The 13,141-nt window shown below is 38.7% G+C and overlaps 1 protein-coding gene across 1 annotated transcript in view; it reads left to right on the top strand.

Moving 5' to 3' along the window:
• Nucleotides 1-13,141, top strand: part of BICRAL (BICRA like chromatin remodeling complex associated protein) — a 31,042-nt gene that overhangs the window by 3,046 nt on the left and 14,855 nt on the right. Inside the window, exons 4-7 of the mRNA XM_044674628.1 lie at nt 844-2,526; nt 10,509-10,614; nt 11,235-11,335; nt 12,469-12,530. Coding sequence (XP_044530563.1) covers nt 844-2,526; nt 10,509-10,614; nt 11,235-11,335; nt 12,469-12,530 — 1,952 coding nt within the window. The remainder of the gene's footprint in view (nt 1-843; nt 2,527-10,508; nt 10,615-11,234; nt 11,336-12,468; nt 12,531-13,141) is intronic.

Below are 13,141 nucleotides of genomic sequence, written 5' to 3' on the forward strand. Positions count from 1 at the left end.
GCAGAATTTAAAAATCAACAACTTAGCCTTTAAGTTCTTTGTTAAACAGTACAGGTGTCCATTCATATACGTGTAACAGTAAGATGGATTTAAAAACGTTTTTGTGTAGCTATTCTAGTAGCACAAATAGTTCTTTAACTCCCAAATATTTATTTTGGATATTGCCTATAGGAGAGTTTATATAATGTACGTAAGTCCAATATCTTAGTTTTTATAATTAAAATTATCTCAAGAGACTGATTTTTGGGTAAGAATATAAGTTTATTGGTTATATCAGATTTATTGGTTAAGCCAGCATCATAACTGATAAAGTGATATAGGTCTTCTTGGCTCTCTCTAAGGATCAGGGATGACCTGAGCTGGCTCAGGCAGCTTAATTAGTAGATTTTTTAGGAGCTCATTATTCCACCCTTTCCTCGAACATCCTAAGACATATTTAATTCATGATAGCTAATTAAGAGGTGGTCCATAAACCTATCAACCCCTTCCTGTCTCTGCAGGTGGACCACTAGAATATTCAGGAAAAAAGCCCTTGTCCCCTTCATTTACTAATTAAATTCTGTTAAAAAGGAAAGAGTTCCTTGGGATTCCCAAGTACAAAGAAAATGCAAAAAGTAGCAGACTAGATGGTATCTCTGACCCAGATCCCAGATACAGGAATACACAATAATTCTCCTAATATGTAGGAATTAATATAGCATATGAAAAATAAGTTCTCACATAGTATAGTAGTAAAATATGGCTGTTTTCCCATATTATAGAGATTTGTAATGAAAATATTTCAATATATGAGTGTGTTAAAGGGTTAGGGGGTGGCATGTAACAATCTATATGTCCTTTCAGAACGCTGATCCTAAGTCATCCCTCAAAGGTGTGAGCAACCAGCTTGGAGAAGGATCTAGTGATGGACTCCCACTTTCAAGTAGCCTTCAGTTTCTTGAAGATGAACTTGAATCTTCTCCTCTTCCTGACCTCAGTGAGGACCAACCTTTTGACATTCTCCAGAAGTCCTTGCAGGAGGCCAATATCACCGAACAGACTTTGGCAGAAGAGGCTTATCTGGACGCCAGTATAAGTTCTAGCCAACAGTTTGCACAAGCTCCACTTCATCCTTCTTCCTCAGCATCCTTTACTCAGGCTTCTAATGTTTCTAATTACTCAGGTCAGACGCTGCAGCCTATAGGAGTGACTCACGTGCCTGTTGGAGCATCATTTGCAAGCAATACAGTGGGTGTGCAGCATGGCTTCATGCAACATGTGGGGATCAGTGTGCCCAGCCAGCATTTGTCCAATAGCAGTCAGATCAGTGGTTCTGGTCAAATACAGCTCATTGGTTCATTTAGCAATCAGCCTTCCATGATGACCATTAATAACCTAGATGGATCTCAGATCATACTGAAAGGCAGTGGGCAGCAAGCATCCACAAATATGAGTAGTGGACTCCTGGTTCACAGACAAACTCCTAATGGCAACTCATTGTTTGGAAACTCCAGTTCAAGTCCAGTAGCACAGCCTGTAACCGTTCCATTTAATAGCACAAATTTTCAGACATCTTTACCCGTGCATAACATCATTATACAGAGGGGCCTTGCACCAAATTCAAATAAAGTCCCAATTAATATCCAGCCAAAGCCTATTCAAATGGGTCAGCAAAACACATACAATGTGAACAATTTGGGGATTCAGCAGCACCATGTGCAACAAGGGATTCCTTTTGCACCTGCAAATTCGCCCCAGGGCTCTGTAGTGGGTCCCCATATGTCTGTAAACATTGTGAATCAACAGAACACAAGAAAATCAGTTGCCTCACAAGCAGTGAACAGCACGGGGGGTAGTATTGTCATCCACTCACCCATGGCACAGCCTCATGCACCCCAAAGTCAGTTCCTCATTCCCACAAGCCTCTCTGTCAATTCAAACTCAGTACACCATGTCCAGACCATCAATGGGCAACTTCTTCAGACTCAACCTTCCCAGCTGGTGTCTGGTCAAGTGGCTTCCGAGCATGTCATGTTGAACAGGGGTTCTTCTAATATGCTCAGGACCAACCCGTCCTATTCGGGGCAAATGCTGAACAGCCAGAATCCTGCCGTCCAGCTCGTGTCTGGGCAGACATTTACAACATCTGGGAACCAAGTGATAGTCAATCACACACCTTCTCAGATTGTTGGTGGACAGATGCCCTTGCAGCAGGCGTCACCAACTGTGGTGCATTTATCTCCTGGCCAGAGCAGTGTGTCTCAAGGAAGGCCAGGCTTCCCAGGACAGTCTGCTGTCACTAGTGTGTCTGCTCCTGGTCGGTTCACGGTTGTCAGCTCCTCCAGCACAGCCCTTCCTAACCTGGGGCCCTCGGTCCAGTCAGCCACATCTGCAACAAACTTTAATGGAGACCAGCTCCCCCAGCCCAACCGAACTCCTGGCTCAGCCAGTATGTCTCATCGTCTTCCAGTTTCCTCATCCAAATGTACTGGCACCTTCAGTAGCACCCCGGGAGCAGGGACCCAGCCCCAGGTCTCCTTTTGCCAGGTACGAGCTACCATCTGGTGCAGGAGATAAGTGTTATAGGTAACCAAGTGATGAATGACAGCTTGATCCCTGCCCCCTTTGTGCAGTGAATAGATTGTGGTTTTCATTATTGACTCCCAGATTTTTAAATGATATTTTTAGACTTTTACTACTTATGAGATTTTTGTTTTTCTTTTGGTTTTAATTAAAATTACTTTGGATTTAAGATCTTTGGGGCAGAAATGGGAAGAACAGAGAGAAGGATTTTACAATCTTTATGACTAGTCACTGAACAAACATCTAACTGTGGCCTGGGTAATCAAACCAAGGGAGATATTGGGTATGAGAACCCAAAGATAGCCAGGGGTGTGGTGATAGAATTAGCCAAATGAGTATTATGTGTCTATTACGTGCCAGAGATTGTGCTCAGTTCTGAGAATATAAGTACAAAGAGTGAAATAATTCCTACTTACCAAGAGCCTACATTTTCTAATGGGGGAGATAATGAGTGCATATAAACATATATACAGCATAAAAATAAAGTTAGTGAATATAAATATATACAAAGTAGTTAATATATACCATATATTATATATCACATATATAATTGCTGTTATTTCAAGAAAAACAATATAATAATATGACTATATACAAAGTAGTTAAAAACAGAGTAGTTTGGGAAGGAAATAGCACTTGTAGGAGATAAGGGAGATTCATTAAGAAGATAGTGCCTAACTTACATCTTAAAGAGAAAGAACTATTAGACAGAGGTAAGAAAAGAAGACATTCCATCATGGAGGAGACTATTGCAAAGGCACGAGCATGGTAGATGAAGTGCCATGTGCTGAGGAACGAGAAGCTAGCTTAGCTGAATCACAAAGTACTTGATAGAGAATGCTGCTCGGTGAGGCTGGAAAGATAAACTGGAGTCGGGTTGTATTGGGCTTTAAAAGCTAAACAGAGGAGTTTGTTTTTTATCCTCGAGGCAATAAGAAGCTACTAGAGTTTGCTAAGTAGAGAGTTATGTGTTCAGATCTATACTTAAGGAAAATTACTTTGGCAGCCATGTGTAGGGATGAGGTTGGCCTGGAGTAGAGAAAAACTTGAGGTGGGAAGACAAGTTACAAGGTTAAAATAATCTAGGGTAGAAGTGAAGAGGGCCTGAACTAAGGTGGAAGCCAAGTGAAGAGAAGTGGGCAGCTGCAAGAGATGATATAAAGATAGAAACAAACATTAAGATTTGGTAACCAGTTAAATATATGGGATGAGATTACAATTCTGAGAGTCTGGAAGGACAGTGGTCCCTTTAACAGAAATAAGGAAAATTGAAGGAAGGTATTGACTGAGGGGGAAAGATAATGAGTTCAGTTTTAGATATGTTGAGTTTAAGTTGTCTCTGGGACATCCAGTTTAAAATGTCTTAATAGGCAACTGGTGATCCAGGATTGAAGCTTGGGGGAAAAGGGACTAGATATATAGATAGATATGGCAATCATCTGCAGAGAGATGAAAATGAACCAATGGGAACTGATAAGGTTAGCAAGAGAGAGAGTTTACAGAGAGAAGTAAAGCGGGCCCAGGATAGAACCTTGGGAAATACCCACGTTAGGGTGCATGCTGTGGCCAACAAGACAGCAAAGGAGACCAAGGAGTGAAGTCAGGTGGGCAAACCAGGAGAGAGTAATATAACAACAAAAACCAAGACAGGAAAGGTATGGGCTGGAGGAAAGGGATTCAAGATACAGAATCTCTGCTACTGGATTGTGCTATGAAAACATGCCCTCAGATCCCTCTTATGTGACTCCCCACTCTACACACTATCTGTGCCCTTCTCGTGTATTATGTTCTGGTGAATTTTTGGAATTAGCTGGGCTGGATTGGGATCATACAGGCAAAAGGGGCTTCAAAAGGTCTAAGAAGTTTTCCATACCTTAACCATCTGTGACATGATTGTTGATCTTTTTAAAGCTTTCCAGAGAGGAAATTTCAGAAACTTGTTGCTGTATTAAACTCCCATGACGAGAAGTTCTTTCTTCTGTCTAATCAAACTCATTGTTGTCAGTTAAGCCCATTTCTCTCATTTATTGGAGATGTGCAGTAAAATGCAATCAATGATGTTACAGTAAAGCTGAGACATTAATTAAAATGCTCAACTAGAATGTCAAGCCAGTGTTTTAGTTAAGAAAGGGTAACCAAAATTCCCTATTTAAACAATCTAAATTTTTTAGTCTAGTTTTCTGTCTTACCATAGTACATGTTTGCACAAAACAATTGAAAATTCAATAATTAAGAATCTCGCAGAAATGATCATTCTTCTGAACATCCATTTTCATGGCACAACACTTATAATATTAGAAGGCATAGGCTAAGTATGTATCAATACGAGGACATCCTAGAAATGAATCATCAGATACTTCATTACTTGCGGTGGTAATACCCTTCTTTCATGCCAAGTCTCATCTCAGGTCAGCTACCAGTCAGCCTTTCCCACTTCTGCATACAGGTTACAAAAAGTTGCTGTAATTGTAAATCATTGATGTCAAAAGTGCCAAAGGCAAGTTTGACCCACTATAATTTTTTGTTTGTAACTTCACCTGGGTTCCAGAAGCTGCAAGTCACTTGTTTTTACTCTTTGTTTATTTTCTAACATGCTCCCCAAGGGAGGGGAAGGGAAGAGGAATTTATATAATTCCTGATATGTACCAAATACTATGCTAAAGAAAAGATATTGTTTGATTCTTACAGCCACCTTGTAAGATGGGTGCTGTTATTATCCCCTTTTTATAACTGGGGAAACTAAGGCACGCAGCAGTTAAGTAGCTTGCCTGAGGTCACACAGCTAGTAAATGTCTGAGAATAGGTCTGAACTCAGGTCTTAATAACTCCATACCCAGCCCTCTACCCAGTATACCACCTAGCTCCCCACGCAGTAGTTATTCTAAAATTTCACCTGTAATCTGTCTCCAATCATTCAATAAATGATCTTTTAATTTTCCTGAGCCCACAACTACTATGTACCACCTTAACTAGTACATCTTGGCATGTCTGTGTGCCCCGTCATCTCACTTAACACTTCCAGTTTTTTGAGGAAAATATCTCTTATTCCTAAGGTAAACTCTTCCATCAAGTCCGTAGAACATATGCTTTTCTGACTCATTCTTTTCTTTTTCAACATCATTGATTTCTCCCTTTTACTAGGTTCCTTCCCTTTTGCCTTAAAAACAACAACAAAAAACTTTTACCTGCACTGCCAGAGTCAGATTCCTCTATCTTCCGTTTTATAATCATGCTTAAAAGGATTTCTATGAAATTTGTGGCCTCAATCCTCCTTTTGCAGACTAGTTTCTTCCCCTACCATGCCAATGAATCTGCATTCTGGAAAGTTGTCAGTGCCAGTAATTCTTTCCACATTCTTAACATCTCTGTGATTTTTGACATATGTGTGTGTGTGTATTTTAGCCAATCTCCAGTCCATAAATAGCAATTTCTAGGTATAGAGATATATAGCTATGCTGTTTCTAGTTATTTGCCAACATAAAAACTGTGATACCTTTCTTTCTACTCTGACCTCCTTGGGTTATATTCCTAGCCAGATACTTTTCCCAAAAACAACAACGACAACAAATTATATAACATTGATGCATATTCATAATTTTCAAATGGCTTCCCATTATTAATAGGTTAAAAAACAAACTTCTTTGCATTTAGAAACTCTGGTCCAACCCTATCTATTCAAACCTATCTACTGTTCTCCATCAGCATGATTGGCCAACATGTTCATCACTTTTGTTCCCAAAAAAACTATATTCACTCTGAACTTGAAGTTTTTCTACTATAGTTCCCTTAACTCCTTGTGGCTGCTTCCCATTCCTAGAATGCCCTCCCTCCTCATCCCTGCAGGCTCTCCTTTTCCCACAGTCTCACAGTAACCTCTGAAATTACATCCAATTTATTCTGTCTATATCTTATTTGTACATAATTGTTTGCATGTCATCTCCCTTGCCCTGTGAGCAGAAGAGCAGCAAGAGTGGGTTAAGTGACTTTCTAAGGTCACACAGCTAGGAAGTGTCTGAGGCCAATTTTGAACCCTCCTTTCTCCAGGCCTCACTCTAGCTGCTTCCCTCCCAAAGTTCTTTAGAGGAGGTTGGACAGCCATTGGGGGGGGGGGGAGGGATTAGGGAGTTAATACTTTATCTGAAACTGACAATTTTAGAAACAGTTAAACTAGATAACCTTTGTGGTCCCTTCTAAGTCTGTACTTCTGAGTTTCTTTTAAGATCCTTTCTGACCAGGAGGATAAGGTTTCATGGAGAAGGTGGAATTAGAGCTGAACCTTGAAGAACTGGGACGATTTTGCCAGTCAGGGATGAGAATGCGGATTTTCCGGAGGAGTAAGGAATAGTATAAAAAGATGTACTCTGGCTGTAGAACAATGAATGTTTTCAAAAGATAGGGAGTAATTAAGTCTGTCTGGAGTATGTGGAGAAGGCCTGGGTGTAGTGTCAGTTGAGTTTGGAAAAGGTAAGTTAGATCAGCACAATGCTCCTATGCACATAGTACTCAGTGAATAATTACTGCCAACATTTTTCTTTGTGATGATCTAAATTCCCTAGACATGCTGTGGGGGGGGGAGGGGGAAGTCTGATTATTAATCATTTTGACTTGTTGGGTTCTATTTAATCCAGTTTTTTTATATGTGTATCATGGAATTTTTTTTTTAATCTTTACTTTCTGTTTTAGAATCAATTGATTCCAAGACAGAAAAGTGGTACAGGTTAGACAGTGGCGGTTAAGTGTCTTGCCCAGGGTCACACAGCCAGGAAGTAGCCGAAGCCTGATTCAAACCCAAGAACTCCTGTCTCTAGGCCTGGCTCTCAATCCACTGAGCCACCTCTCTGCCCCTGCAGCATGGAATTCCAAGGAGACTTTAGAGACTCTTAAGTTCTAACATGAGTAAATTTCTCTTAGCTAGGTCTTAATGAGAAAAAAATTTTGCTGAATTTGTAAGGTAAGCTATTTTAATATGTTAGCAGTTTGTAGAAAATATTATAGGTTTAAGTATCTCCTCTAAATGAGCTCTAAATATATGATATGATAGGATATATTTAAATATATTTAAAAGTCAGAGAATGATATCAGAATTGAAAATACCATATAGAGGACCAAAAAAATTTTTTTCTGGGAGTGAGAGTAGACTGACTATTCTTTGGAGTATAAGGAGGCGAGAACAGGACTATCAGTGCCAAGTAAGGCTGCTGCCGCCAAAGTAGAATGTGAGTGTTTGAGACCCGTTATATAAAGAACATCTACACATATAACAAGGTATGACGCGTCAAATTGAGGCTATTTTCTTAGACTTTCGATGTAAGGGAGTGGCTACTGCTACAGAGCAGAATGAGAGGTTTATAGCCTTTACAGTGATGCTGAGGTGGGAAGGAAAGACCTAGACAAAGCTCTGAACTACTAGTACCTCTTCCCTCCTCTAGTAAAAAAAAAAATTCATTTTGTTGATGCCTTTTGTCTTTATATTACGGGTTTTTGTTTGTTTGTAAGAAATTATCCCATTTCTTCCCAGTCCTGCATTGTAGCAAAGAAAAACACCCAGTAGGTTTGCCCTATCTAACAATCTATGCAAGACTTTGCACAGACTACATTCTACCCTAGTGGTCTCTTGCCTCTTTGCTGAGAGGAGAGGATGTTATATCCACAGAACCATTGAATTTAAGATTGAAAAAGATCTCAGTGGCCATTGAGTCCAACTTATAACCTATTCTGTTTTCTGTACTCCAGGATTATTACTGGTTTTTCATTTGCTCAAAGATTATCAGAGTTTCTCTTAATGATTTTGTCATATACATTGTGAATATTGTTCTTATTGGTCTTCTCCAGTCCCTTCTTCAGCTCTATGGGTTCCTGTAAATCTTCTCATCTGTCTGAATTCCTCCTGTTCATCATTTCTTATGGAAAAATAATATTGTTACATTCATATACCACAGTCGGTTCAGGCTGTTTCCCAATTGATGGGCACCTTCATTATTTCCAGTTCTTTATTACCACAAAAAATGTTACAATTATTTTTTTTTAATCTTAAGACACTGGTATGCAAAATGAGACTATAAAGTAATATGCCTGAACAAAGCCCTTGTAACAATATGTATGTTCAAGCAAAAGAAATTCCCACATTTACTGTCTAAAAATTTTTGTCTCTTCTGCACCTTGAGTTCATCACCTCTTTGTTGGAAGAGTGGTTGGTCACAGCATTTAACTAAAGTGCTTTACTCTTCTGAAGTTAATTTTTTCAGTGTCATTATTGTATAAGTTGTTCTTCTGACTCTGCTCACTTCACACACACTGCCTCAGTTCATATAAATCTTCCCAGGATTCTCTGAAATCTTTGTTATTGCACTTGTTGTTTCATATGGGCTGCTAAAGTGAGCATCCTTTTATCATTTCTTCTAGCACAGTAGTATTCCATCACATTCATATGCCTTAATCTGTTCAGCTGTTCCCCAATCAATTCCTATCTTGCTTTTAAAAAAGATTTCCATACCTGTCTGTTGGGGAGATGACATTACCCTGTCTATAAGCAAGAGGATTCACAGTAATAACTCTGGTTAACCGTACAATGACTTCCTCCAACTTTCTGGTGTGCAAGGAGGGAAAAGGAAAAAAATTTGATATTGCTTAAGGGAAATGACTAAACTAAAGTAACTAAAGTGCAACTCCCTTAATGACCCATAGTTCTGGAGGGGTTGCATTGTGATAGGAGATAAATCAAGAAGTCATTTCTGTTTGGCTTTAAGAATATATTACATAGAATCATAGAATTATTTCTTTTCAGAGATCATCTCTTTATTGGACAAATAAAGAGATAATGGTTTTGGCATCAGTTTTGCCTTCCTAATTATGTTTGCTGAAGCTGTTAGATTGAGAAGGCAATGTGGTGTAAAAGATGGAAAGCTGGCCTTGGGAGTTAGAAAGTCTTGTGTTCAGCAAGCTTCTGACACATACTGCCTTGTTTGACTCTGGACAAATCACTGGACATCTCAGTGCCCCAGACAACTCTCCGAGGATGTAAATTACAGAGCAGTTGCTGATCCGTATTAGCAGGGAGAATTTCCTTACCTGGAGCTCCTTGGAAATGCTTCTTGAGCCTGTGCTAATAGTGAGATGAGTTAGCTCATAACCATGCTGTCACAGGGATGATAGATTTGCTGCAGATAAGCCACAAAAAAAGAAAATAAGATTTTTTTTTTTGGTCAGTGAATCAGAAAGGTCTTCTTTTTATTTTAGGATTGTCAAAATCAGTCAAAGCACTATATGTATGGGAATCCATTGTTTGTTATGCAAATGAAAAGAAATCAGGTTTTGTATGCATGTGAAATCGCAAAGGATAAAAATCATATAGTTATTAATGACTGAGTTCCTTCTGGATCTCAGTGACTTAGACTTTACTTATCATATGAAGCAAGACCGAGGAGGGAGGATATTTTAATTTATTATTATTGGGCACAAGGCCAACCAGCTTTGATGAAGTACCTCAGGAGATATGTACACCCAGAGATTGTGAAGAGGAGAAGGAAATGTATTAAGTTTTTTTCTACATCAGGGGTTCTTAACCATTTTTATTCTATCATGGGCCCCCTTTGGCAGTCTGGTGAGAAGCTTGTGGACTCCATTTCAGAACAATGTTTTTAAATGCATAAAATACATAAGATTACAAAGGAAACCAATTATATTAAAATAGTTATAGAATATATGTATATATGCACATGTGCATATATACATATATTTATATTTTACATATACCAGGCTAAGAACCCCTGTCCTACATGAAAGGAAAATAAAGCTGTTTTCCATTTTTATTTCTTTGCAACTTGAAGATGGTTTTCTAGGTTGAATTTTTAAGTTGTTAAAGGTCTTGAGTTATTTGTTTATAATTAAGCTGTTAAGACTTTAAAATCTTTAAATTGACTTTTCCATCTTGGTAATATTTTTCACAGGCTCAGAAAAAAAGCTTGAACCAGACTTCCCCCGTTTCAACTTCCAAGACCCCAGATGGCTTGAGGCAAACGCAAATAACTGGTCTCTTGAGTAACCCATTGCCAGGTCAGGAGCCTCTCCTTATCTAATTTTACCTTGCCTCCTGACATCCAAAGTCAGTTCCTGTTCCTCATATCTAATCCTAAATGAAGTCTTTCCAGATTAACTTTACCCTATTCTGATCATTCCTCTGTTCTGTGATTCTCAAGACATTCCTATTTAGTTTATTATTTAGTATATGTCGCTTTGGTTATTGTCCCCAGGTCACTTCATTTGTGTGGTTCCCAACTTGAGAGCACTTACTGTGTTTCCTATTTATTTTGTGCTTCCCACTGTATCCAGCACAGGATTCTAGAGACATTTTCAGTCAATGTTTTGTACTGTAGAAGGCAAAGCCCTAAAAATATCCATTCAGATGCCACCATAGTTTTATCCCCGCCCCCACCTGCCTCTAAGCTTCATGGGTATTCCTCCAAAGCCATTTGCTGCTTCTGCTTTAGAAGCTATGGAAGTCCAGTGTTTCAGTTGTCTTACTTAGTGGATTCTGACAGACATTCTATCTAATCCCAGATCGGGTAGATTAATTCTCCTTCTTGCTCTTCTCCCGTCTTATCTATGAAACAAGAATTATGTTTTACTCTTTTCTGCCTCTGATTAATATTATGTTATGTTTATTGTTTTAATAGGACAGGATTCTGGGAGCAAAGTTATACAACCACCTTTAGGAACACCACAGCCACAACAGGACAAAGGAATGGGGTCATCGCCAGGACAACAAAATATTCAGGTAGATGGCTATTTCTTAATATTTAGTGCAGAGGCATGAGTATGAGTGTAACTACACTGCTTTGTTGCTTGTCTGGTGTGCGTCCTCAGGACAGAGCTCCCCTCTTCTTCACAGTGTGATCTTTGGGAGAGAAGTTTGCCAACTGTTCTGTTTTAGTGCTAATGTTTATAACAACATCTAGCATGAATGAATGATTTACTTGAAAGCTAATGTAGACTTGGAAGCTGAAGACCAGGGTTTAAGAATTTGGTTCTTTGCTTTGTTTGTTAGCAGTGAGACTCACCTCTCAAGCTTCCTCTTCTGTAAAATGAAGATAATACTTCCAAAATATATCCCTTAGAGGTTTGTTATGAAAATAAAATAAAATTATGTGAAAGTGTAAAAGTTTAAAGCTCTGTAAAATGCTAAGTAAGGTTAGCTCTTGTGATATTGCTCAGCAATGTCTTAGAAAAAACAGTGCCCTTCGTCCCATTCAGAATTCTTTTCCAAGGGTCAACAGCATTGGCAGGATAGGTGATTGATATTATCCCAATAAAGTGGCCTGCGAACTGGAAAAGTCTAAAAACTAATGGTCCAAAAGAGAAGGAAGAAAAAAAAAGAGATGATGGTTTTTTTTTTAAGCCTTACAATTTCCTTAAACATTTCTGTGCTCCTTTAAATTGAAAAGGCCCCTGTGACCTAGCGTTGCACCCAGTGAGGTTTTTTTGAACTAGAGACTCTGGCTCTCTCTCCTGCCCACTCACAGCAGAATCTGAAATTGTTTCCTTAACTGCAGTAGTAGTGTGCACCAGGCCCACTTCTGGGCCATGGGACTAAGTGGTATCTGTCAAATTTTCATTTATGGGGTTCTTGCCTACATTTTGTTACCCTGTATGTTTAACAACTAAGTCCTCTTAAGGAGTTGTGACTGTATTCTATGGTCCAAGAAGTTTTTAATGTAGTAGCAAGTCAGTGCTGAATCTGTAGAATTATTTCTTGTTTTGAATTTCCACAAGCATAATAATTGCCACTCTAGAAAATGCCCTTTTATAGGTAGTTGGAAACATCTCTACTTTAAAAACTTTATGTACAAAGTTTCATGTAACTGTTCTTTCCTACTGAAGGAAATAATCAGGAAATTTACTTGCTTCTAGGTGGATAGTCATACAATGGGACAAAAGAGGCCTGCTGCAAAACAACTAACTAAAGGAGCTTTGTAAGTTAACTTCTGAAAAGTTGGATTTCATTTCAGACAATTCCTCTAGTTTTCCCAGTTTCTATCATAATATAAACTAAGGAAATCAAGTTAAAATCTTAATGTGGATATATTTTGGGAGTGTCTGATTCTGCATTAACCTTTTCAAAAATTACATATTTGAAAATCTTTTATAAAATGTACAATTTTACTGATAACATCTTCTGTGGTAGATGTGAGGTTATCAAATGGTGTTTGTTGAGGCCTGGAAAGTGATTCATCTTGGGCTTTACTCTTGTTCCCAAGGCTAATAGTTTGGGTTTTGAATGTTCTTATTGTTCTTAGAGTTTCTATTGTGCATAATTGAATAAACAGATTTTATGGTTGAGAGTGTCAGCCCAAATGATACCTATTGACTTACTTATTGTAGGATATGAACTTAGCCATGTGTATATGTAGGTGTGTCTATAAACCCATGCAGATAGAGTTGGTTATAGTATCACATTCCCAGCGGGCCTCAACAGACACAGGATAAACCCCTAGCACCATCAGTTTTATTGTATTTATATAGAATTTACCGCAAGAAAGACCAAACATCACCAACTTCCTATTGAATGTTACAAGCAGACTGT

The sequence above is a fragment of the Gracilinanus agilis genome, chromosome 4, assembly GCF_016433145.1.
Source record: "Gracilinanus agilis isolate LMUSP501 chromosome 4, AgileGrace, whole genome shotgun sequence".
In the NCBI taxonomy this organism is placed as follows: Eukaryota; Metazoa; Chordata; class Mammalia; order Didelphimorphia; family Didelphidae; genus Gracilinanus; species Gracilinanus agilis.